This window comes from Giraffa tippelskirchi, chromosome 2 (assembly GCF_054371585.1).
Source record: "Giraffa tippelskirchi isolate mGirTip1 chromosome 2, T2T-mGirTip1v1.2.pri, whole genome shotgun sequence".
NCBI classification, from domain to species: domain Eukaryota; kingdom Metazoa; phylum Chordata; class Mammalia; order Artiodactyla; family Giraffidae; genus Giraffa; species Giraffa tippelskirchi.
Window position 1 is genome coordinate 161,050,407 of NC_137276.1, and position 27,425 is coordinate 161,077,831.

Sequence of the window (27,425 nt, forward strand, 5' to 3'; positions counted from 1 at the left end):
AAAAACAACCTAGTGATGACAGAGTGATTATCTGTAGCCTTTGACTTAACCATACTATCTGGGCTTGACCAGTTGTGAAACTCAGCTGATATCTCCAACCTAATTTGGGCTATGAAACATTAATTAATTGCTTTATAAAAACCTCTACCAGTTCCATCAACTTGAGCCCCATTCAACAGAGTCTAAATTCTTCTGTTACAGCTGTATACTCCCTGCTCTTCTTGTCAGTAAACTCAGCTTAGAGTTCACTCCGCTTTAAGTCTTCATTCTTTTTTTTCTCAAACAGTACCCAAGATAATGAGCAATTGAATGCAAATAAATCATTTTGCTTTACTACGAACATAATCTTCCTCTAGTTTGTTCAGATGTTTTATGTATATAACTTACCAGCCCCCACTATGGGTTTAAGTTTGACGCTCTTTTGTATAGAGATTCTCTGTCAAAAGCTTAGTGGAATTCCTCTATCCTTGGCCTGCCCTTGCTGTGTTGCTTCATTTGTGTCCGACTCCGTGCAACACCATGGACTATAGCCCATCAGATTCTTCTGCCCATGGGATTCACCAGGCAATAATACTGGAGTGGGTTGCCATTTCCTTCTCCAGGAGATCCTCCTGATCCAGGGATCGAACTCACCTCTCTTAAGTCTCCTGCATTGGCAGAAGGGTTCTTTACCACTAGTACCACCTGGGAAGTCCAATCCTTGGCCTACCTTCCTGTATAATTGCTGGATTCCACTATACTGTGAGGCCCCCCCAATCATGGCAGTATAGTGACAGCTACCTCAAAGCAATCTTATCACTTGAGAAGTCACTAATGCTTTAATCTTACAGTTGATGGATAATTGGCTAATCAAGTTTACTCATTTTAAATCTAGCAGGAAATTAAACAGTGACATCTGCAAAACTATCTGCTTTCCTTATGATACATTCTATAGGTATATCTAACCTAGTTAAAGGTTTGCAATTACTTACTGTCATGCTCTCTGACATTGTTAGCATCTTTACCAGGAGATAAGTACCGTCTTAGAACTTACCTTTGGCAATAGGCTACTGAAATGTTGACTTATAACCTGGAAGGATTTTCCATTTAGAGCAAAGTGGTAACTTCCTTCTCTGCTATTATCAGAGATTTCTTCCCTGATATTAATGTAATTGTCCTGCAAAGCAAGACACAGTTATTTTAGACTTGATAAGGTGGTTAGGATCACAAGCATATCTGAGCAAAGGCAACTATGACAGTCTGGGGTCTCTCTTTAAAAGTCACATTCCAGCCTTGATTCCTCAGAGAAACACTTTCTCTTTGCTGGATCAATCTTTGCACATCAACAGCCTCTAGTGAACAGGAGGATACCAATCATGTCCTGTCCACATCCTGATTTGACCTCGGTGAGTCCCAGAGAAAAGCACATTTGTCACATTTTAAGTGCAAAATATGAAAGCATTGCAGCTTAATAAATCTCACCCTGAAGTGAAAACTTTCCTTTTTTTTTTTTTTGCTAGCTGAATTAATATTGTTTCACAAGGACAAATAGAGATAGGATACTGACAAGATTGGGGATATATGAATAAACTTTTTTCCCCCATCTTGAAGACATGGTCTGATTTTCCAGTGCACACAGCAGTGTCTCTTCTAGGGACTAAATCCACTTTGAACTCAATGGGATAGCTGGCAAGCAAGGGGAAAAAGGGAAATTAGATTTGCAGTCTCACTTACTATATTCTTTCTAAAGACTTTTTAAGTTTAATAGAATGTCTTATTTCCAGCATCCAGGAAAGCACCATACTTTAGAACTCAGTATGAATGGTATGGTAAAGTGATATAGTTGAGTGCTTTGAACTGCATACATGTTAGACATCTGGAGAAGTATGTTGACCCCAGGTCACCTGCATACCTCTGCCAGTCAAAGCTGCTCAGTAGCCAACACTGTGTGATGAGTTAGATAATATGGCAGAAGGTCTGATTTTAGGTATACCTGATTCCTGTATGCAATGTGTTTCTTCTCTTCTAGTAGTTTCCAAGAAATAGATGCTGACGAGGACCCAGTTGTTTCATTTGCTTCAATGAGAATGACTTTCTGGCTTTCAGAAACCATTCCAGACTTTCTGGCCACTGTTATTGCAGTCTGAAGATTGTCACCTAGAAGAAAGGAAGAGTACCCCAAAATGGGATTGAAGAGACAGAACCAATTCATGCAGAGCCTGGAAAACTATGTATAAATACTTATAAACTGTGTAAAACTATATATAAGATGATGTGTAAACATAAAAATATATAACTGAATCACTTTGCTGTATACCTGAAACTAACACAACATTGTAAATCAACTATACTCCAATAAAAACTTTTAAAGAAAGACTCTAACCCAAACTTCCTATACCTAGGCAAGACACCATTCCCTTGTCAAAGCCAAGAAAGATATTTCAGGGTATATAAAAAATCAGAAAGCATATCTCCCTTTCCCTTCATCCAAAGACAATTCTTCAGAAAAATTGCAACCAAGCAAGGGAAGAAGCAGAACAAAAATTTCAATATGAGGAAAGAGGTGAAGAGGGAAGGTTGTGAGCCATGAGTTCTTCCTTCTATATAAATCTAACTGGTTAAAAATAGATTCTGAGACTGTATACAATACTTGCTAAATAAAAATTTTGAAAAAGAAGAGTCATAATATAAGGGGAATTCTAGTAAGTAGTGAATTAACTCAGCAACATTTAGAAGTTGGACTGAGGGGCTCAGAAAGGAGAGGGTAAAAGTGATCCAAATCTCTTGGTTTGGAGGGGCGGGTAGTGGAGGGGGAAAGAGAAGTACCAAAGGGGAGGTGAATGTACACTTGGGTCCCCAACATAGAACCGAGTTCAAGGGCAGTAAGGTGGAGAGAGAATTCTTTGGTGGGGAAAGACTGTTTCTTGATGCCACAATTCATAGAGCTAAATGCATCTGACTTTGAGAGCAGAGAAAGGGAAGGCAACACACACTCACAAAACATGAACACTTAAGGATCTCATTGACTCTCCATTCAAAAGCATTCATTAGGGAATTTTACACATTTCTCTTGCGTGATCCTTTCTCATCATTCCCTTGTTTGTGATTTGGGGTTTGAGAGTGAGACTACAGGGACATCTCATAATTTCCAGAATCATAGATCTCACTTGACAGGCCTTCAGTGTAGTGTACAGACCACGCTGACTAAGTGTTCTTCTTCTCTGAATATTTCACAATAAAATCAACATCGCTGCGTGGCTTAAGTCTTCTTATTCAAATGTTATTTTGAAAGTCCCCTCTCAGAAGGAACACCTCATCTAAAGTAGCCGGTCAGACACACTTAACCACATCAGCCTGTTTTGCTTTACGTAGCTTATAACACTTATTGTTAGCTGTTTATTTTATTTGATTGATTGACTGATTTTCTATCTTAACCCATGTGAATGAAACCTCAGTGAGAACAGTATCTTTGCCTTTTTTGTTGCCCATCTCCAGCATCTAGAATGGTGCCTGGCCCATATTAGGGAGTCAAAAAGATTTGCTACTCTTTGAGAGAACTATGTCTATTTCTGCATCAAATTCTTCCTGTTTTCACACACATATTTTGTTCTATACCTGTGATCATCACAGTCCTTATCCGGGCTGAGATGAGCTCTTCAAGGACAGGTTTTGTCTCTTCCTTCAGTCGATTCTCCAAGACCAGCAGTCCCAGAAATATCAGGTCTGATTCTACCTGGTCCCTGGAAGTATATGGATGATTGAACAGAAATCACCCATTATAGTCTTTCTTACAGGAAGCAAAACAAAAACAATGACAGATATCTTCCCCTCAGAGTGGTCCCTACTCACTCATTTATGCACCATTGCTGAAGCCCTGAATATGTGCAGGAACCTTTCAGAAAAAAGACAAGAGAGAACACAAGGATATGGAGACATTTGCTCTGATGGAATTGAGAGGAAGAGAGGGTGTTTATTCAGTACAAGATTCACTTTAATCTTGGTAGAGAATGAGTGAAATAACCACAAAATTGTCTTCCATCTGATGGGGTGGTTTTTGTCACCTCACCTGTTAGCAACCACCAGAGAGAAGTTCTAGCTCTGGTACAAAACATCATGAAAAGTAAGTGCAGCACAGAAAAATAAAATAAAACACTGGTTTCTCTAGAAATCAAAGCTATCATCAATACTGTTTTGGTCCCAGGAGGCATGAGGCCATAGTCTCAAAAAGAGCCCTTCTTTTGAAGCCAAGCTTCTCTCTCTCTCCCTTTCTGTGTGTGTGTGTGTCTCTCTCTCTCAGTGGGTAGCATTGCTCTGCTACATAAAGTGTGACTGTTTATGCAAACAAATGAATTCTCTGAGGCTCCTGCCCATCACAAGAACATTTCCAAGACATTCCACAGGACTAAGTGCGGGGGAGTACATCTGGGGTCGGGGTTTCAGTGATTCTTCCATGATTCCTTTATCTGAGACCCAGATACGTCTAGCAGACACAAGAGCAAGGCACCAGCACCTCTCAAGTCTGGCCCAAGTACAGATGAACACAGAACTAAACTGCCTTGCTTGCCGTGTGTGTCTCAATGCTGGCCTCACTTCAACCAGCAGCTCACACTAGAATTAGGGACACTCCCCAGGTCACTGCTAACATCTCCACAGGCGTGGCAGGAAGTAGATATAACTTGAACTACTCACCTCAGAGCTGGCTCAGAAAGATAGCACTCCCTATCTATCCTTCTGAACCTAGCATTTAAATCTCTTCATAATCTGAGTCCAAAAGATCTTTCCAGCTTCATCTATCACTAAATTCTTCATCCACCCCAAATTCCAGCCAAGTTGGGTATGTTCTGTACACAACCATCTTTAAATATTTGCTCTAGGCTGCCACAAGACATTTCTCCTTACTTCATAGAAAAGGTTATAAGTTCCCTGTGATCTGCCATGGAAACACTTCCTATATTTTGAAATCAAGCTCACATGCACCTCCCATGAAGACTTCCCCAAATAAAAATACTTTCAGCCTCAACTTATTACTTCTACCTCAGTTCAGCTTGTATTTTATTTGTCATTCTTTGCTATTTGATCTTTCTCTCTGTCTTTGATCCTTAAGAGTAAACTTGCTTGGTTCAATGACAAGCTCAACAACATCCATGTGGTGCCCAGCACAGAGGATGTGTTCAGCAAATATTTGCCAGTTGAAATGCTCTACTGCCTAGTGTAACTGTTTCTCCCGGGCAGCCCTGGAAAATTCATTTCCTCTTTCAGAAATCCTACTGCCAGAGGGTTCTCATGGGAACTGAAGCCAGCAAATCTGTCAGATCAATAACCAGTTAGTGGACACCTAAATAAATGCAAGAACTTTTCTGGTGGCTCAGTGGTAGAGTCTGCCTGCCAATGCAGGAGACATGGGTTTGATTTCTGGGTCAGGAAGATCCCCTGGAGAAGGAAATGGCATCCCACTCCAGTATTCTTGCCTGGAAAATCCCATAGATGAAAGAGCGTGGTGGGCTACAGTCCATGGGATCACAAAAGAATCAGACATGATTTAGTGACTAAACAACAATAGCAACAAAATAAATGCAAGGAACAGGGCTCAGAAAAGAGGAAGAGAATATACCGGGGTTACAGTAGTTCCTAACTCCAGAAACTTGACATTCAACTTGGAAGGACAAGATTAATCCTGACCACTTTGATTACATGGAAAGCACAGAAAGTATCGTGATCGTGTACAAATAAGAGTCCTCTGGTGTCACAGAGGATGGCGTAATCATTTCTGGGTGGAATGACTGGAGAAGCCTTCCTAGAGGAGGTGATATTTCAGCTGCTTTTTGAAGGATAATGTAGTTGGTGCCTAACTGAGGCCCTCCAATCTTTTTAGTAGTCTTCATACACAGGCATCAGGTTTTAGATATTTTCAGAGATCACTGAAATAGTCCAACCACAAGGCACCAGGCACCAAGAAAATGGCTGCAGTGTCAAGATCTGACAAAGTCTGCAACCCACTTCAGCACTCGTTTTTCTGGTTCCTCTGGTATGTCGGTTCAGTGCACAATAATCAGGAGACTAGCATCTAACCCAAGCTCTGAGGCTACCCTGCTGTGTAACCATGGGCAAATCACTTTCTTTGCCTGGTAATTTATCTCTACTTTTTCAAAAGCAGGTGGTGAAAATAACGAATCTGCAAAGTCTCTCCTAGCTCAAGTGTGACACAATTCTTCTTTTCATTCAATCTGACCTAGAAAGTGAAATGAGGAGAAGACATAGTCCCTTGAAGGGGCTCACACTCTGTCACTTGGAGTAGCATGCTATCTTTTCCTGTTTCCTGCACAAACATTATACCTCCTCCTGAAGCACCTAAAAATAATGAAGAATGGGGAGTGTAATACAAAGGACCATTGTCACTCCTGTGATTACATTTCATGTTCTTAAAATCCATGGGATTTTTAAAAGATGAGATAGGCATAAAGCAAGCCAAGAACCATTATAGAAATTATGATATTAGTGCTGGAAGCACTCTGAGTAAACACACACACCAGAAAGAATATTCTGCTTTAATCATGGATTAGAAAGGCAAATTTCTGATTAGGTAAATTGACTTAGCTAGAAGTAGATATGGTGGTGATGCAGCTTTAACACAAGATAGGCCAGTTGACAACCTAAGATCAGATTCTACCAGTGAACTTGGATATAGACCTTACCAGATTTTGGAAAGTTGGAATTTCAATGCTGTGGGATATGTACTCTCCTGTCCGCTGCTGCCCTCACCACACTGCCCCTCCCAACCACGTGTCCCTACTGTGAGTGCTTTGTTATGTTTACAAGCTCCAAAATCATGAGTCTGAAACTTGATACACAAATATTTCATCATAGTAATCAGAAGCAGCAGCGCCTCAGCCAGAATCTTGATATATATGTGTCAAAAGACTCTCAGGAAACAAAGTTCCATTCCCAATTCTGCCACATCCCCAACCCAAGTATCCTCTTCTTTAAACTGTGAGATTCAGTCTCAAAGTTCACTTTTAGCTCTCTGACTTAAGTGACCTGGGTTGGTTAAATTACAGCAAAGATCCAGAACTGTAATAGCCAAAGTTTTAAGGGTCACAGTAAGATAGCCCATTCTTCTTGGGCCAATAAGTCCAGGGAGTCAACACTCAATGACTTTGGATGAGTCACTTCCCCCTCCGGGCCTCACCCACCATTGACAAATGGTGGGGTTGAAACTGATCAGTGATTCTTAGCAGGAGCGATACTGCCTCTCAGTTCACTTCAGTTCAGTCGCTCAGTCTTGTCTGACTCTTTGCAGCTTCATAGACTGCAGCATGCCAGGCCTCCCTGTCCATCACCAACTCCCGCAGTTGACTCAAACTCATGGCCATCAAGTCGGTGATGCCATCCAACCATCTCATCTTCTGTCGTCCTCTTCTCCTCCCATGTTCAATCTTTCCAGGCATCAGGGTCTTTTCAAATGAGTCAATTCTTCCCATCAGGTGACCAAAGTATTGGAGTTTCAGCTTCAGCATCAGTCCTTCCAATGAATATTCAGGATTGATCTCCTTTAGGACGGACTAGTTGGATCTCCTTGCAGTCCAAGGGACTCTCAAAAGTCTTCTCCAACACCATAGTTCAAAAACGTCAATTCTTCAGTGCTCAGTTTTCTTTATAGTCCAAATCTCACATCCATACATGACTACTAGAAAAACCATAGCTTTGACTAGACGGATCTTTGTTGGCAAAGTAATATCTCTGCTTTTTAATATGCTGTCTAGGTTGGTCATAACTTTTCTTCCAAGGAGCAAGTGTCTTTTAGTTTCATGGCTGCAGTCACCATCTGCAGTGATTTTGGAGCCCCCCAAAATAAAGTTTGTCACTGTTTCCATTGTTTCCCCATCTATTTGCCATGAAGTATGGGACCAGATGCCATGATCCTACTTTTCTGAATATTGAGTTTTAACCCAACTTTTTCACTCTCCTCTTTGACTTTCATCAAGAGGCTCTTTAGTTCTTCTTTACCTTCTGCCATAAGGGTGGTGTCATCTGCATACCTGAGGTTATTGACATTTCTCCTGGCAATCTTGATTCCAGCTTGTGCTTCATTCAGCCCAGTGTTTCTCATGATGTACTCTGCATATAAGTTAAATAAGCAGGGGGACAATATACAGCCCTGACGTACTCCTTTTCCTATTTGGACCCAGTCTGTTGTTCCATGTCCAGTTCTAACTGTTGCTTCTTGACCTGCATACAGATTTCTCAAGAGGCAGGTCGGGTGGTCTGGTATGCCCATCTCTTGAAGAATTTTTCACAGTTTGTTTGTTATCCACACGGTCAAAGGCTTTGGTCTAGTCAATAAAGCAGAAGCAGATGTTTTTTCTGGAACTTTCTTGCTTTTTGATGATCCAACAGATGTTGGCAATTTGATCTCTGGTTCCTCTGACTTTTCTAAATCCAGCTTGAACATCTGGAAGCTCATAGTTCATGTACTGTTGAGGCCTGGCTTGGAGAATTTTGAGCATTACTTACATAGCGTGTGAGTTGAGTGCAATTATATGGTAGTTTGAACATTCTTTGGCATTGCCTTTCTTTGGGGTTGGAATGAAAACTGACCTTTTCCAGTCCTGTGGCCACTGCTGAGTTTTCCAAATTTGCTGGCATATTGAGTGCAGTACTTTCACAGCATCATCTTTTAGGATTTGAAATAGCTCAACTGGAATTCCGTCACCTCCACTAGCTTTGTTCGTAGTGATGCTTTCTAAGGCCCACTTTACTTTGCATTCCAGAATGGGTCTAGGTGAGTGATCACACCATTGTGGTTATCTAGGTCATGAAGATCTTTTTTGAATAGTTCTTCTGTGTATTCTTGCCACCTCTTCTTAATATCTTCTGCTTCTGTTAGGTCCCTACCATCTCTGTCCTTTATTGAGCCCATCTTTGCATGAAATGTTCCCTTGGCATCTCTAATTTTCTTGAAGAGATCTCTAGTCTTTCCCATTCTACTGTTTTCCTCTATTTCTTTGCATTGATCACTGAGGAAGGCTTTCTTATCTCTCCTTGCTCTTCTTTGAAACTCTGCTTTCAAATGGGTACGTCTTTCCTTTTCTTCTTTACCTTTTGCATCTTTTATTTTCTCAGCTATTTGTAAGGCCTCCTCAGACAACCATTTTACTTTTTTGCATTTCTTTTTCTTGTGGATGGTCTTGATCCCTGCCTCCTGTACAATGTCACGAACCTCTGTCCATAGTTCTTCAGGTACTCTATCTGTCAGATCTAATCCTTTGAATCTATTTGTCACTTCCACTATATACTGCCTCTAGAGGACATTTTGGAAACTTTTTAGGCATGCAAAATGTTACCCTGCATCCTACATGCTTTTTGAATATTTTACAGGATTCATGGACACTAAAAACACCCATGGATATATTTCAATAAGCAAATATAAAATTGTTTATACTTCCCTCAGCTCTGTCTTACATAAAAACACAAAATATTTTTTACATATTTTTAATATTGCATTGAGTTTTCCAGGAATATAATACATATTGAGAGGAAAGTGTTCTATCATATTCAGTTTTACTAAGAATTTTCAGTCATTTCACAGAGTCACCTCATTGACAGTACGACCGCCAGAGATATCAGAGTCTCCAATGAATAAAACACCTGTATCAGTCTGCATTCCTCCCTGTTACATCCCCAGTGATTCTACACACGGTGTAAGCAATGTATTGTTTCATTTTGTTTTAATGGAGTCAACTGAGAATTTATTGAACTATTTATTACTTTTTGTAAGGCATCATAATTTTTCTTCTATTTTTGCTATATAGGAGGGCATTATATTTCTTTTTTAAAGAGAATATGTGCAGATTATGTTACATATGAATTTTATTTTCTTACATTAAAGGAAGTGAAACCTAATAGTTATAGTAAGAGAGTGTTGAATCTGGCAGGGTTGAAAACAATTCCATTAGACCTCCCAAATTTAAAATCCTAAATAACAAACTAAGCCTTGATTATCTCCATAGCAGTGTCACCAATAGTGGCTGACATAGAGTATTGGACATGACTTGAAAATGAAATAAATACCATTGCCTGAAAACAGTGGAAAATAAAGCAACAAATAAATTTGAACTACTAATCACTCAGTACATTTTAACATTTGAGCATCCTTATTTTAATCTATCTATAACAAAACTTTCTTTATAACAGCTTCTCTGAAGTTTTTCTTATTTTTCTACAAGTATTATCTAGATTATTTGTTGGGTCCAAGCTATATTTATTTGTTTTATTAAGTTGTGTATTTTTTATCAAGATTTTTTTTCAGGCAAGTGTTATGTTTTCTAACTTTCAACAAATTCACCAACTTTGGCACAAAATAAAAATAATAAAATCCCCCAAATAGCTAAGTAATGAAAAACAAAAAATAATTTAAAATCAAACTTATATTTGGTTCAAAATGAGAGCAGGACCACAATTTCAAACTCTCCGAAACATAGGTTATATTCATATATTTGGTTTCACAAAGCTGTACAACCATTTTTTACAATTTTTACAGCTATTTCTGGTCAATTCTCCCAGTCAAGTTCACATCATCTTTCTGATTTAGGCAGGGCAGGAATGACTATATCCCCATTTACTAAGTTTAAGGACATTTTATACATACAAATTCAGTAAGCTGTGTTGCTGAGTCCACTGCCCAGTCTGGTATATTTTCCCATGAAATCATTCTGCTTTACCAAAATTCTCCCCTCTGCCCCTCTTACCTCATCAAGGCAGAGATGTGGTGATCCATTTCCAGCTTTTTGTAGGCTAGTCCTATGACCCGGAAGCCCTGTGTCGTGTAAATCTGAAGTTCACTAACAAAACTAGTTGGTACTGTTCAGAAAATAACACAAGATTAGTGTGCAATATGAACTCAGTTGGTACTGGTGGAGAAATTCCTTGCAAACAGAACCAACGCTTGCCCAAGAAAACACACCTCTACCAAAGGTATGCAAACAAGTCAGTGGGAACTTTAAATATCACTACATTGTCATGGTTGACTTCTGGGATCCAGTTAAGCACAAGTGAAAAGGAAGTACTCAAAAAAAAAAACAACAAGAATGAGGAAAGTGTATAATTTTTTTTCTCCAGTTTAACCAATAAAAATTTATTGAGAGTCTATTTTGGATCAGGCATTGTTTATGCAGAGATGAACTGTAATCCCTGCTCCAAGGGTCTTTGTCTAGTAGGGTAACAGCCAGTAGACTAAGAGTGCAATTGAATGAAACGCTTGCTATGATCCAGGCAATGGGGCAGCACACTTTGGGAGCATTAGTGCATCTACCAGACTGGGAGGAGGTGGTGAGGTGGAGAAGGAAAAGGGCATTTGGCTGAGGGAGCATCATGTACCCAGGCATGGGGCCATGTGGCAGTAAACCTTGACAGTTCAGCTCAGGGGAAGCACAGGATGTGAAGACAGGAGTAGTAAAGAAAATCCGGAAAGTGTGATAGAAGTCAGATCATGAAGGCTTTAGATATGATTCTAAAGGAGTTTGAGATTATCCTGGAGCCTATGAGAAGCAACCAAAGAATGCAAGTAGGAAACAACAATATAATTATGCTACGCGACAGAAAAACTGATCTACGTATAGTGTAAAGGATGAATCAGAGTAGGGAACACTGGGGAAGAGGAAGCCAATTCACCAGCTATTGAAGTGACCCAGTAGAAGGTTGATGAGGGCCTGAGCTGATGGAGTGACAGAGCCATGCATTAACAATTGACAAGATAGAAGTGCTGAGGGAGAGACAGGAATCTAGGAAGAATCCTACATTGGGGGTGGGTGGGGAGTAATACTTTCATTCACTAAGTCAGAAAATACAGAGAGTGAGAAAGATAAGCTTGATTTTGGTACTGAGTTTGGAATACCAATGACTCATCAGATTGGTGATGGCCAGTAGACAATTGGATTCACCAATCTAGTGCTGAAGGGACATATGTGGGTTGGAAATACAGATTTTCCTGTTGTAATGTAAGTCTGATCACTTACCTGTCTCGGGTTGGCAAAAGCTGGCCACCCTCTCTGGTGCACCTTTCATGAATACTAGCTGGTCACCCCCCATCTCTTGGACAATGACTGTCATCCTCTGCAGCACTGATGAGAATGGGAACTGATGCAAGATTGCAATTCCTTCCACTGGGACCTGGTTGAGGGATGGGGAATGGAGATGGACATACCACATAGCTTCTAGCTATGGGGAATTAGTTACTCCTCCCCCTGTCCTCAGTTTAGCAAATAAGGGAAACAAGGTCTCACCAATTTTCACACGTAGAAATCAAAGAAGACACATTTCTGAACTTTCAAAATTGTGAGTCTCACAGGACTTTGCTTCTGAGTTGGGTGTTGTGGGGTGGAGAGCAGGCAAGGCTTACCTGACTGGATGTTCCACAGGGCTTAACAACCATGGCACATCCCGGCACTCCCTTGAGGTGGAAATTGTCCCCGGAAACCACCATTTCCTATTTCATACAGGATATTTCATTGTAGAGATTTCTTTCCCGTTCATCCACTAATACTGTGCTCAAACCCTCCCCTTGAGAAAATCCTCAGACTGTCTCAATATATTTTCCTCCCTCAGTTACACGGAGGTGAACCAGACTTGATTTGTCACACACAAAAAAATAATGCACCGGAAATACTATGGAACTTGAAGGCCAGACACTTCTGAATTATTCATGCAATTTCTCCTGCTTTCTCTGCTGGAAAGAGAGAAAGGCATAAAGGCTTTCTCCATTTCAGAGGGCTTAACCTGAAAACACTGAGCATGAATAGCCAGTACCTTATTGTCTTTCTTCTCCTGGTTCACTGTTGCTCCTGCTCTTTCCTCTCTGTCTAATTTGGATGGATGGTCCTCAGGGTACAGGAGGGCAAGGACTGTGATGTACATGGTTAACTTTTGGTAAACAGTAATTGCTATAATAACGATCCTAAATTATGGGCAAAGGAACCTTTTACCCAAAGATGCCATAACGCTTTATAATCATCTCCTGGAGTGGCAGAAAAAAAAAATCTCAGAGAGGAAATTATAATTCCTACTTAAAGATACAGAAACGGTAACCCAGGAAGGATGGAGAAAGTTACATCAGACTGCTACAGACGCATGCCCTATTAACACTGGGAGGTAGTGGTTGTTTCGTTGCTAAGTCATATCAGACTGTTTGTGATCCCATGGACTGTAGCCCACCAGGCTCCTCTGTCCATGGGATCTCCCAGGCAAGAACACTGGAATGGGTTGCCATTTCCTTCTCCAGGGGATCTCCAGACCCACAGATTGAACCCATGTCTCCTGCATTGCAGGCAGCTTCTTTGCCGACTGAGCCACAGGGAGGCCCCATTAATGCTGGAAGGGATCCTAAACATTGTCTCTTTCAGTGAGGATTTTACACATGTTATTACACAGACCTGGAACTGAACCAGGTTACAGAGAGTGGAGTGGGCTGTGGCTAAGTAGGTGGGGACGCATGTTCCCTAAACTGTATCTTTACTCCCCATCTTCTATCTCAACCAGTGTAACTCCAATGATTTGTTTTGGGTAGGGTGCTTTTGAATAAAGTTTCCTTTTAAGAAAAGATCCCAGCTTTTTTGTTTTCTTTTACGTGAACACTGCTGATCTAGTTCAATTCCCTCATTTTAAAATCATGGAAATCCCCAACAGGATAGATGACCTCATGAGGTCAAGGAGTCAGAGCAGAGCCAAGACGAGAACTTGGAGAGCTGGATACCTGGTCCTGAACAAGACCATTTGCTATGAAATCCACTTCAGAGTCTCAAAAAAAGCTCTCATGGTGTTCTTTTTAGTGCCTAGTCTTAGGGACAAAATTATACTAAAAGTAATAGAAATTAAACTCTTGGTAACAATCAATTACCCTAAGCACTGGGGAAGTGATGCTTCCTAATCCCCATGTTGTAGAAAACTTTGAAATCAGACATAGCTCATATTGTAGTTGAGAAGAGTTAGAACATAATTATATAATAATTTTACTGAGACTATTGAGCTGGTAATAGATTCCAGGCATAGTACCAGGGATTTCTTAAATGCATCGTTCCATTTAATCCTCACAATCACCCCAATACAGAAATACACTGTACAGAGCAGAAAACAGTTTAGATGAGCCTGCCCCTCACTGCCACATGTAATCCATATTGGAGACCTCTAATGCTATAAGTATTGAAGAGCTGTGATAAAACCTGGGTTGGCCTGGCCTTGAAGAAACTTCTTAGAATCTCTGAAAAGCAGAGGCTTACCCAGGTGGTGGCCTCAAACATTTTGAGGTCCAGTGGGTCTCCCTGGATGGTCCCGTCAAGGAGGATCAGAGAGTGGCAGCTGGTCATGGCCGCACACAGTGGGCCCCATGGCAAAGTCCTGCCTGAGGTAAAGCTGTGGACTTCCTGGAAACTAAAGGAGAAAAGGGAAAGGGCTTTAGTCCTATTCCTCCAGGCCAAAGTGAAGGTTCTGGAGGTAACTATCTTTTAAAAATATAAGTTAATGTGCTTTGTTGCATTACATACTCACTTTGTAATCCCCTCAAATGAGTAGTGTTTCATTCAGCCATCATCCTTACATGAGTTCAGTGAGTATGAGAAAGGTCCTGAGGTTCTTTAAAGCTCTTTTTTCCCTCTTTTCCCTATGCTCCTCCTGGCACTGATTTAAATCCAAAGGTATAGAAAGAGCTAGAAGTATCACCCTTAGTTCTAACTGCATCTACTCCCATCTGAACTTCCGGACGCACTATTTCCTATGCTGTGAGACAGAACAGGCTAGCTCATACTATAGCTTTTTGTGTATATATCGCCTTCAGTCTATCCTTCAGGGCAGGGTTGTTTCTTCCATATCTCTCTTCAACACATCTGATGTTTGGTCCACAGCAGACAGTTGACAAATATAAGAGTAAATAAATGAATGAGTTGGTTACTGGAGATCTGAAAGACCATAATGTTAAATAAATGAAAAATTTTAAAAACATTTAGAAAAGGACACTGCATTTTCCTCTTCCACCCCGGCATCTAGGGTCTATATTGCTTGCATCATTTTCATCACTTCCTATAGAAGTGGCCTCATTTAAAAATTTACCAAGGCACAACTCAAATGTCACATGCAGGGTTCTTTGACTAATTCAGAATTGAAGTTAACAAATTTGGCCTTGGGCCTATGAAAGGATATCCTCTTATTGGTCAGGCCCCTTTTATACGTGTTGCACAGTAAGCGGTTTACAAAGCAGTCTATCCTACTTGGAGAACCCTGAGTAGCAGAAGGTGCTTCCCAGATTGAGGCCAAATCTGTTTCTTGGAACCAGTCAGAATCTACTTGCCCATCCTCCTCCATGTGTCCACTTCTTTCAGATTTGAGGGCCAGCTTGGTTGTACACACTGTATCCCTTCCTCTGGGATTACACAGGAACCTCTAGCTGTGCCTCCAATATACAGTTTCCAGACCTCTGAACTTCCTATTTACTCTTTCTTGGAAGAGTTCGTATTTTTCAGTTTTTGTCATAGTTTGTCTTAAAATTTGGTCTTCAGGATCAGACTACTATTTCTCATGATATGGACACTGTGTTTCCCTTGGTTGCTCTAGCCTTTTGTTCCTGAAAGCAGGTACGGCAGAATATTAACTCATAACGTAAGCCATTTTTCTTCCTGGCTTCCTCATTCAAGATTCCTTAAGAGCTCAAAAACCTTGACTGATTACTGACCTTGTTGATGGTGGTGTCTATTTTTATATCCTGAAAGTTCAAGTATCTCAGTGGTTACAATGTGTCCCTGGTATTTTAGTAAACAACTAAAAGGAAGCAATCACCATCAGGGATTAAAACAGGTTCTCAAACTCACACTGTGCAGCAAACAGATCAGGAAAAAAGAATCTTACTTTTAACATGGCACAAAAACTGTCTTCCATATGTAATTCTGAATACATAATTCTATATTTCTGAGGATTGGGCCAGACTCTGATTTGTACCACAAATAAGTAGAATTCTCTGTCATCCCTGTCCTTGAATTTTTATTTGAATGTTTATGATTTATCAAGATCAGGTAGTCAGGTAGATTTCCAATGGTTTTTAAGTACCTGGCACATTGGGAAGGCCCTCTTTGGAAAAGATAAGAATTATTAGAAATGACCTTACATTTTACAATAATATATTTAATAGCTTTAAATCAAGTGCTGACTTCTTACTTAGAACTCAATCTGTTTTCTCTTATTCTACTAATTAAATTTGTCATTTTTTAAAAAATTAATTGCTCTTTTAGTCACTTGGAGCCAACTTTGACCATTTGGAGAAAGGAAGGGACTGGGAAAGAGAGTGACAGGCTGAATTAATCCATCAATAATCTAAATATTATATCAATTAGTTTTATTAAATTTGACAAGTCACTTTTAGAAACAGAAAGTTGTAAAAGTTTTGTGAATAAGATGATGTTAATTCAATAAGCAGAAGAGCATTCAAAAGAACATAGTTCATTTTAGATAAGCATTTATTGTGCATCTACCGTGTATGCCAGCTATAGAGCTATATGGCACTAGGGACAAATTTAATAAATAAGAAAAAGTGCTCTCTAAATCCTCACATATTTGGATAAATGCATACACTTTTTATAGAAGCTGAAACAGAAAAATACTAATAAACAAGACTAGCTATATATCCAAATCTATCTTTGAGAGAAAAAAAAAAAACTAGAAACTTTACCACTTACAACAGCCTTCTTCTATAGACTAAAATGGCTAGAAGCACCAGAATCAACTTTTTAACCCAGGAAATGGACTTGTATCTTAATAGTATATTAATATGAAAATGTATTAAACATATATAATTAAAATATGTTATGGATAAGTCACATGCATTCGCACATGAAGAAGAATCATGATATACCTTTTATGTATAAAATGCTTCATGACTTACATTGCAAGTATGAGAGGGAAATATTCTCATTAAAAAAACAAAACCCGAAGTCAACTATTATTGCTGTTGAGTTGCTAAGTCGTGTCTGACTCTTTGTGACCCCATGGACTATAGTCCGCCAGGCTTCTCTCTCCTTGGGATTTCCCAGGCAAGAATACTGAAATGGGTTCCTTCTCCAAGGGATTTTCCTGACCCAGGGATTGAAGCCAGGTCTCCTGCATTGCAGGCAGTTTCTTTACCATCTGAGCTAAGAAATCAACTATACCTCCCTTTAAAAACAAGCAAACAAAACCTGAATTTGTCAAATGTTCACGTTCAGATCAGACTGGAAGTTGTAGCGGGAAGAAAAAGGAGGCTGTGAAACAAACTCAAACAAGAGAGCCCCAGGAGAGGGACAGGCAATAAATATTTACTACCTTGAGTTGAAAATTGTCAAAATGGAATCCTTTCTGGTCAGAAAAAGAGGAGTTTCCAGAAGCCAGAACTAGAATATAAAGGAAAATGAAGTACACTAGCTGTGGTTCCACAGATATTCTTTGTACTGAAATTTGGTGTCTACAAGTCAGGGCCATGTTCCTCCTAGCACATGGAAAGGCTTCAGTTTGTGCTATAACATTAACTCCTTGAAGGACAGTGTCCAGGTATTGCCCAAATGACATACACTGGCCCCTGACTAATATACTGACAGCCAATCACACGTTAGCAAGATGAATGAAGTGTCAAAACTTGCCCTTCATTTCCTGGATTCGTGAGTATCCTGGGGCTGGGACAGGGGTGGAGGGAGGATGCACATTTTAGTGAGTTTGGAAATAGTGAAGAAAAGAAATTAAATGAAGTTTGGCAATCACTGCTCACCAAAGCCAGTGCCAGAATCTCTTCTTTATTAGTGTTCAGGAAAAAAACTGGAAAAAGGAAAATGATAATGCATTTGGTCCCGAGTACTCACCCATTGCCATCACAGGGCACGACTCCCCAGAGATCCAAGCCATCCCTTGTTAAGGTGCCTGTCTAAACAGAAACAGGAGCTCACTTTACTCTGAAGATTCAGCAGCCCATAGTGACACCAATAAGTTATGCTTTAACAGGAAAATGTATGCCACAAACCCATGGTCAAGATCAGCACTTCGAGGAAGGACACAATCAGGTGGGTATCTGGAGTCCTGGGTGGAAGCTTTGATGAACTCATACCAGTTGTGGGACAAACTGGCACTTTATCTCGTTGAACTTTAGCGTTCTCAGAGATAAAGGGAAGAAACAGTTACCGCCTACATATTTCAGAGACCTGTTTTGAGAATTTAATAAAAGACTGAATGGATGGGAGAATCGTTGGTAAGCCTGCTCTAAGAGCTAAAATGTGTGTGTCCACTGACATAGAGAACAGACTTGTGGTTGCCAATGGGGAGGTGAGGTGAGGGGGGATGGATTGGCAGCTTGGGATTAGCAGATGCAAACTATTATATATAGAATGGATAAACAGAAGGTCCTACGGTATAGCACAGGGAACTATATCCAGTACCCTCTGATAAACCACAAAGGAAAAGAATATGAAAAAGAATATATTTGTATAACTCAGTCACTTTGCTGTACAGCAGAAATTAAACACAGCATTGCAAATCAACTATGCTTCAATAACTTTAAAAAAAAAAAATGGGTGCGTCCCAGCATTTATAGGAGAAGTTAAAAGTATGTCATCAGAAATAATAGAAGTATAATTTTTCACTGTTCTAAAGAAATAGTTTGCTATTTTGACATCTATTTATTAAAAAGGTGTTTTGTTAGAATTTCTGTTAGTGCAGTATAGTGATGAAGAGTTTGGACTGGCTTAAAATACCAGCCGTGTGACTTGGGCCAATTATTTAGTCCCCTAAACATCAGAGTCCTTATCTGTAATGTGGTCATAATCATATAGGATTGTTGCAAAGATTAAATGAGATAATATAAAGTGTTGAATGTAATGTCTGCATAGAGTAAGAGCTGAGAATAACGAAAATTGTCCACAATTATTACTTTTTATTCAAATTCATATCACAATTATCTTTCCCACTCCTGTTTCCCTTTCCAAGCTCAAGGATAATATGATCCTAGAAATAGAACATCTTTCTGTGTGATGCTAGCTTGATCACAAAATAACATTGACATGGTGGCACGAACCATATTAACCTTCTGTTCCTCACAGATCTCTCTGATATTCCAGTAATTATAAAATACAGCTCTAATCCCATTAAGTCTCTGCTATCCCAGACCTTCCCAGGACTGTTTAATGGGTATGGAGTTTCAGTTGGGGAAGAAAGAATAAGTTCTGGTGATGATGGCATAGCAATGCGAAAGCACTTAAAGCCCCATAAAAATGGTTAGCATGGTAAATTTTGTGATATAAATCTTTTGCCACAATAAAAAATAAGTAAATGGAAGGAAACAGTAAAAATAAGGAGAAAACACCTTCAATGAATGGCTCCCCAAATGTATATAAAAATTTCTTAGCCAGATATTCCAGGTCTTCAACACCCTTTCCCATCACTAAGTTTCTGCTCTAATCAAAGTCACTCTGTTCTCTCCTGACTGCATGCCCAGACTCACATGACTATAGTGTCTGCGAATTGTTTATCTTTAAAAAATTTTTTGTATATATTATGACATTTGATATCCAAAAGTACTTTCTCTTTTTCAATTTATTTTTAATTGCCAAGACAGTGGTTTACATTACATTATAAATAACATTATATAAGTTTTGCCAACATCATACTTCTATTTCAGTGTGCTCACCACCAAAATTTTACTTTAGGAAACCCTCCTGATGGAGAGACTGCCTCCTTGGAGCTAGCCAGTTCTTAGAGATAGCCAGGGTCTCAGCCAAGAACATGCCTTTGATATGCAAACTAACCAGTCAGGAGTCATACCTTCTCTATCTGGCCACACTCCCCTGGAAACATCAACCAAGGCCAGCTACTAGACAACTAGAGATCAATCCTATAGACCAAAACCCATCAAAATAATTCCAAACAGCAAGTTGTCATCTATGTACCCTAGCCTGTTTTGTCTTTCCTGCAGAAACTCCTTTATAAAGGCCAAACATGAGCACTTCCCTCAATCCTCCTTTCCTTCCTGATCAAAATCTGGCATTCCATCTCTGGCCTTGCCTGGTAGGACACACCTCTTCTATCGGGAAACTGTAACATTAAAAGCATTTTTCAATGGCATTTTCTGCCAGGAGCCACTTAGTCACCTTTATAAATTAAGACATGGGTACAAAACAGCCCTTCATTTCCATCTTACCCTCTTATAGCCCTCACCCTCATACCAGCATGTGTATACAGATGAAAAGAGTATATTCAGGAGAAGGCAGAATAAGAGGCTGGTTGGGAGTAACTGGTATGGGATCAAGGATTATTTTAAGCAATTTACTGCAGATGGAAAACTATAGAAAAGAAAGATTTCCTGGGGATTTATTTTAACCCAGTCTCATAGTAAGAGACAGCTAAATAAACTTTTTCTTTTTTATTCATTCATTAATTCAATGAATATTTATTGAACACTGACTATACGCCAGGCAGTAATCCTAGCATTAGTAGTAATCATAGTAAAAGGTTTAAATTTTGTATGACTGTTTTGACTATAGAGGGACAGAATGCTATTTTAATTCATTGTGATTCATAGAGTATTGGAGCTGGAAGAACCCTAAAAGATTCACCTACCCAGTCCCTACTCTCCCTTCTCTAAACTCTAGAATCAGAGATCAAGAGATGTATCTGTCCTAGATGACATAACCAGAGATAAAATGAAATCAGGTACCCAGTACCCACATCCAAGGTTTCCTGCCTCACAAGAATGTAAAGCACCTGTACATGATGACAATGATGATAAAAACGGCTCTGAGGGTGGTGATGAAACACACATACCTTGTCAAAGCAGACCAGGTTTAATTGTCCACATACGTTGATCCTCTGGGGGCTAATGCAGAAGATGCCTCTCTTTTTCAGCCTCCTCTGGGCATACATAATGCCTGTGGTCAGAGCAGCAGGCAGAGCGGGAGGAACTGCAATTGTGATGACGTCAAGGGCTTTCTTCACTACCTCCCCAGGAGTTTCCTGGGAGGACAAAGTTAGCTATTACAGATAAATCAGTTGTGAACACTTTAATGCACATGACTCTTTCCCTCCTCTTTATTTTCTATTTTGGGTCAGATTTCTAGAAATTATATGAGCTGGCCAAATGTAGTTTAAAGAGAATGAACATGTTTATTGGCTCTCTCTATATTTTGCCAAAGTTAATGAAAAAGCCTGTAACACTTAATACTGCCACCAGCGGAGAACAAAGTACCAGTTTGCCACAACCTTATCAACATTGGCTTTTATTTAAAATTCCTCATGTAACAGCTATAAAATACTACGTTATTGGAATAAACATATTCTCAGATTGAAGATGAAAAAATAGAGTAAGGCAAAATCCAAAAGCAGAGACATATTACTATCTCCATAAACACAGTGTTTTATCCCACTAGATCCGATGGCTATTATGGAGCTTGGTGATCAACTGCTTATATTGGGGATCTGGGAGTATACAGGCAGGTTTCAGCATTTGGCTTTGTTTTCCCAGATTTGAAAACCACCCCTTAGATTAAGGTCAACAGGAGAGTAAGAGACACTATACAAATGAATGTACGTGCACTGTAGTAAAAGAACAAAAGCAGCTTACCCCACTGAGCACATAGATGCACAAGGTATAGATCATCCCAATGGTGGCTGTCCCTACGAGGAACAGGAGGAACCTGATGGCATCCCTGTAGAGCTTAAAATTCATCGGCTTGGGGTAGAGAATGGATCTCACGAGGTCTCCCTTTGCAGTGTTGAATCCTGAAGCAGTAAACACACACCTCACGCTCTCAGGATGACAAATCCTTCTGCTGGTGCTCTTCTAATCTTCAACAGGGCCTTTGTTTTCTCTAGAGACACTTAAACAGTGCTTAAGCCCAAACACAGTTAAAGGATGATTGGCAAAATACCTAAATGCTAGAATGGATATATCCTAGCTCTTTCAGAGCCTATTCCTCTCTGGCTTTCCTTCCTTATATTTCTAATTTCAGTGCATCCCAGAGATAGTAAAGCACCCTATGGGGGCAGAGCACAGCTTTTCCAAATATAGCTTCATTTTAAGGAAAGGATTTGTAAGTGTGCACATATACATGTGTGTATGCGTGCACACACACACAGAACACTTGAATTTAAATGATCCAGTAAATACAGACAGATTCAACTTCTAATACTTTTTATCATCAAGTTTTCAGTTTCTAGTCCTGCATGGAAAAAACTTGGGATTTGTTCTTTGGGTTTGAAAACCTAAGCTCTAGGTCCTGCTCTGTCAGTGACTGGCTGATTTTTTTAAAAAAAACTTTACCTGAATTGTGCAGGCTCCAGCCTGTTCATGTACAAAGTGAGGAAAGGCATCTTTGTTCCACTAATTTGATATGTGGAAATATTTATAAATTACAAAACAAGTGAATAATACTTATTGTCACCAGTGTTACTGTTCTTACTAAAAGGTATATGCCATAGTTAAATTCACATTTTAAATATCTTTATTTACACATATGGGGTTTGTCATCTTAAGACTGCTTCTTACCTAATTCATTTAAAGCACTAGATAAATGGAGTGAAAATATTTCATGAAAATAATAAAATGCAGGAGGTGCTAACTAACCTGTCTGCAGTACCACTGCTTTCACGGTGCTGGAGCAGGCGCCCTTGGCCTGGATAACCTCTGTTCCACAGAAGAGGACATGCCGCTTGTACTCCCCTTCACTCTGTGTTTTCCAGGGCACTGAGCCATCCATCTTAGGTAATGGAGTTTTAGTGACTGGAATACTTTCTCCTACAGAAAAGAAGCATCTCAGTTTGTGAGGTGGGAGACCTTCATTCATTTAAATCATGCATTCACCAACCCATCACATGCCAGGCATTTTTCGTGAGCTTGTCACATAGCAGGAACAACCTTTGGTATAGAGGACATAAGGAGAAACATAGTTCTTGTGTTTAAGAAGTTTGTAGTCCAGAGAGGGAGACAGCCGTAAAAAAAAAAATTAAGTATAATGTCATATTAAAAATACTCTAAGTCTTATAAAATCAGACAGGGATGCTGAAATAGATTGGAAACAACCATTTAGGGAATAGCAAGTTGTGCAGTCTAGAATGCAGAGTCTGGGGAGTAAGAGGTCATGAGAGCTATGTAGGAGCCCAAGCTTGGAGAGCCCTGCATGCACACACTTGAGTGTTTAAATGTCTTTCTATAGGCACTGGTGGCAGGAGAGAAATAAGGAGGTATTTCATTATTTGATTCAGGAGAGTGCCATAACATTTACGTACAAGTGAGTGTATTCTGTCTTCAGTACAGGGAATGAATTGGAAGACATGAGGTTGCAGACTCATACAGCTGGGAAACCACCACAAGGGTCCCAGTTGAAGAGGACAAGATCTGAACTATGGCAGCTGACAGTAGGAATAGGAAAGAAGCACTGGTTTTGAGAAATAAGAAAGTTAGCAGCTACAAAACTGGGGGAGATTTTTATATTGGTAGATCATAGTGACAGAGGAATTTTAAGTGGCTTCCTGGTTTCTGACTTGTAAGAATGAGCAGAGATTGGGTATTAACTATTAACACAAAGATTGTTGGAATCCTTATAGCAGGAAGGAGGAACTGCCTTTTGGTCTCTGAGTTGAAGATGACTTGTGGAAGGACCACGGTGAGTTGCTTTGTAGGCAGTTAGATATTTATTCGGGTCCTGAGCTCAGGGGAGAGGTCTTGACTAGAGATATTTAGTCACAGTTCATCACCCTATAGATAATAATTACAGCTATGGGAAGAGACAAGATTATTTAGGGATCACATGAAAGATGAAAAAAGAAAAAATCAAAGAACCCTGAACAGCTTCAGAAATTGAAGAGGTGGAGGAAACGGAGCCGCACAGGACACTGAAGAGTATTATTCAGAAAGAGACAGTGCTATCTGGTAAGGTTAGAGAGAAGTGTTTTCAGAAGGAGGAGGTGGTCAGAATAGTCAAATGCAGCAGGTCCACTAAAAGATGAGAAATTTAAAGAATCCATTGGATTCGCCAATTGAGACTTTATCGACTTTCGCCAGTGTACCGGGAAGGGCAGATTTCAGTGGATTGAAGTGCTAATACAAGGTGGTGAATGAATTGTGAAAGTAAATAATAGGGCCTGTTCTGAGAAAGCTTGTTAAAATCCTCTACCTCCATTCATAGAAAGGATAATATAAAGTCAGGGATATGTCCCAATATACTAGAGCTGCTTTCATTAGGAAAATGATATTTGGTATTGTAAATGTCCCAGCACAAAGGGATTTTTATCAAATCTATGGATTCCTTAGAGAAAGAAACCTGACCTGTCACATCGTTTTTGTTTTTGTTCTTTTGTAAGTTCACACCGGAGGGGACTGTGTGCTGCTGTCTGCATTTCATGCCTTCCCGGTCTGCCAGGAGAAATGGTTTGATTTGGACTTCAATAGGAATCACAGTACATCAATATATTTACAGCCTCCAATTTCATCTCTGAAAAAGCGTTTGTAATTCTTACAGAAAGTCTATAACATCTCCTCATAAATGCATATGTGAATTAGAACTCAAAGCACTATGACCTTGAGCAAGACCTTCTCTCTGAACCTCAGCTCCCATATTCCTGGTATGACATCTCTCTCAGTTCCAGCATGCAATTGAAAAATGAAATACAGGGACTTCCCTGGTGGTCCAGTGGTTAAGAATCCACTTCATAATGCAGGTGATGTGGGTACAATCACTGGTTAGGGAATTAAGGTCCCACATGCCTGAGGCAACTAAGCCCATGTGCCACAAAGAAAGATCTAGCATGACCCAACAAAACATCCCATGTGCCACAACTAAGACCCAGTGAAGCCAAATAAATAAATATTTATTTATTTAAAAATATAATAACAACGAAAAGTAAAAAAGAAACACAATTATTCCAAAATATCCAGTGTGCATTTTCAAAGTAGCAGCTTTGGCAAATCCTGCATCAACTACTTTTCAACATTTTCAAACCAAGCTAGAAAGAGCTTGAACTTGACCTGGGGCAGGAAGAGTGTTTCAGGATGTCATTAATGGCTTTCAAACCATCTGTGTTTATCTGAAGATACATTTTATAGAAAAATACTAAACATATAAGCCACAGGTGATTCTGAAACATCAAATGACCTGTAAGTTTTTTTAAGTCTTTAAAATGACAGGACTGTAATAATCTTTTTTGCAGGAAGGAAATACTAAACACTCAAAAAGTTAGGACTGTTATCAAACCTAGCATATAGAAATCAGCTTTAATTTGAACTCTCAGGTCTGTCCAGTGCAGGACTATTAGCAAGATTTGTGAGAGTAGGAATATCCCATAGCAGCCGCATGCTCTGCAATTATCATTCAGGAGAATCCTGGAAGAACCAGCAGAGCCTGTATGTGAGGTGATAGAACTGTACCTGTCAGCATGCCTTCATTCACCACACAGCTGCCATCAATCAGAATGGCATCACATGGCATTTGCACTTTGTTCCCCATCACAATTAATAGATCTCCGGGTACCAGGAAGCGTGATTCTAGCTCCTGGACTCCACCTGAAAGTGTGAGGAAACAAAGTTGAGTCAGGTTTTTTCCCACAAAAACACAGTCCAACATCTATCTAAATTGGAAATCAATGAAAAAGCAACCAAAGCATATATGAAAAGGAAGCAGTTCCACAACATTGACTCTAAATCTGCAAACAATAAGAAAAAAGGTAATACATTATATTACATAAAATAAAGACCTTTGTGTGGCAATAAAAATTAAATAGGCAGAGAAAAAACTAATGACAAATTCAAGAACATGTTTGAAACTTACATTCCAGACAAAAGATTAATATTCCTGATAAAAAAAAGAGTTTGAGAAAAAAAGAGATGTAAAGCAAGTGACTGTATAGCAAAATTGCTGGATATGTTACAATATAATTCACATGCAAACAGACACACATACATACTACAAGCGGCATGGTGTTTGAAAAGATATTTATTCTTACTCATAGTAAGAAAATTGAAAAATATATCCTTCCTTTCTGCCTTCCGTCCTTCTTTCTGATCTTCCTTTATTTCTTACCTTCCTTATTCAATCCCAAAGCCCCAAAGCTACAAGCAGTTAAGCAAGATAGACATCCATGTAGGGGGCTGGGTAAAGTGGCGATAGGGGTGGTAGACCATTCCGCATGGTGAAGCCTTAACTGGATGAGTGAGTGCTTACGTGGCTGGGTGCAGAGTGTCAGAGCCCAAGGAGGGAGACAAGATCCCCATAATGGCAGTGGTCTGGTTTGAGATATTGGAGTCCAGCTAGGGTGAGAAAGGAAGAATTGATACTATACGTTGATATAATGAGGCTGAAGAGAGACAGGTTTCTCACTGAGGAAAGGAAGTTATAAGAAATAGAAATAAAATCAGAATGAACTTTGTGGTACTGGACTGGAATTGGAAATGATAGTGTAAACTGATGATTTTCAACAGATAGATGGTAAAATAACATAGAGGTGCATGTGTGTGTATATAAGAATATATGCAAATATATTTGCTTGCCTTTTTCTACATGTAGTTTCTCTAATTCTGTTCTCTGAGAGGGGTTGTGAGCAGTGAAAACCCAATAATGAGAGAGAATGTAAAAGACTCTACACTGAGAACTGTAAGACATGACTGAGAGAAATCAAAGAAGATTAAATGGAGAGATAACAAAACCCAAATTTGTTAACATACTAATTTTTCACCAATTGATCTGTAGATTCAACACAATCCCTGCCAAACTTCTGGCATGTTTTTTTTTGGTAGAAATTGACAAGCTGATTCAAAGAGTCATATGGAAATGCAGAGAGCCCTATATTGCCAAAACGACTCTGAAAGAGAACAACATTGGAGGGCTAATACTATTCTAAGACTTATACAGTCATATTAGGTGGAATTAATATAAAGGTAAATATTTAGAATAGTAGAATAGGATGAATAGGATAAGGAGTCCAGATAGATCCATTCAGGTACAGGAAATTGATTTTTGACAAAAGTGCAAAGACAGTTTAGTGAAGAAAGGACTGCCTTTTCAACATATGGTATTAGGACATTTTGGATATCTGTTTGCAAAAAATGAACTTCAATCCAAAAGAAAACCCTCAAAATAAAGTAGAGACCTAAATGTAAAACTTAAAACTATAATACCTCTAGAAGACAACATGGAAAATCTTGATGACCTTAAATTAGGCAAAGACGTCTTAGATGACACAAAAACGTGATCCACAAAAGAAAAAATCAACAAACTAGACTTTAACAAAAGTAAAAAACATCTACCCTTTTAAGACACTATGAAGGGAATGAAAAGATAAGTTACAGACTGAGATAAAATATTTGCAAATTATGTCTGAGACAAGACTTGCATCCAGAATATAGAAAGAACTCTCACAATTTAATAATAAGAAAACAGTCTAATAAGAAAAAGATTTGAATGGACACT

At 39.4% G+C, this 27,425-nt stretch overlaps 1 protein-coding gene across 1 annotated transcript in view; it reads right to left on the reverse strand.

Moving 5' to 3' along the window:
* The window catches only part of ATP13A4 (ATPase 13A4), a 107,048-nt gene that overhangs the window by 26,729 nt on the left and 52,894 nt on the right, over nucleotides 1–27,425 (reverse strand). The window contains exons 9-20 of the mRNA XM_081537600.1: nucleotides 25,388–25,522; nucleotides 22,589–22,759; nucleotides 21,587–21,744; nucleotides 20,791–20,979; nucleotides 17,841–17,902; nucleotides 14,247–14,397; nucleotides 12,374–12,460; nucleotides 11,991–12,144; nucleotides 10,725–10,836; nucleotides 3,595–3,719; nucleotides 1,973–2,136; nucleotides 1,034–1,156 (exon numbers count right to left, since the gene is read on the reverse strand). Of these exons, the coding sequence (XP_081393726.1) occupies nucleotides 1,034–1,156; nucleotides 1,973–2,136; nucleotides 3,595–3,719; nucleotides 10,725–10,836; nucleotides 11,991–12,144; nucleotides 12,374–12,460; nucleotides 14,247–14,397; nucleotides 17,841–17,902; nucleotides 20,791–20,979; nucleotides 21,587–21,744; nucleotides 22,589–22,759; nucleotides 25,388–25,522 (1,631 nt within the window). The remainder of the gene's footprint in view (nucleotides 1–1,033; nucleotides 1,157–1,972; nucleotides 2,137–3,594; nucleotides 3,720–10,724; nucleotides 10,837–11,990; nucleotides 12,145–12,373; nucleotides 12,461–14,246; nucleotides 14,398–17,840; nucleotides 17,903–20,790; nucleotides 20,980–21,586; nucleotides 21,745–22,588; nucleotides 22,760–25,387; nucleotides 25,523–27,425) is intronic.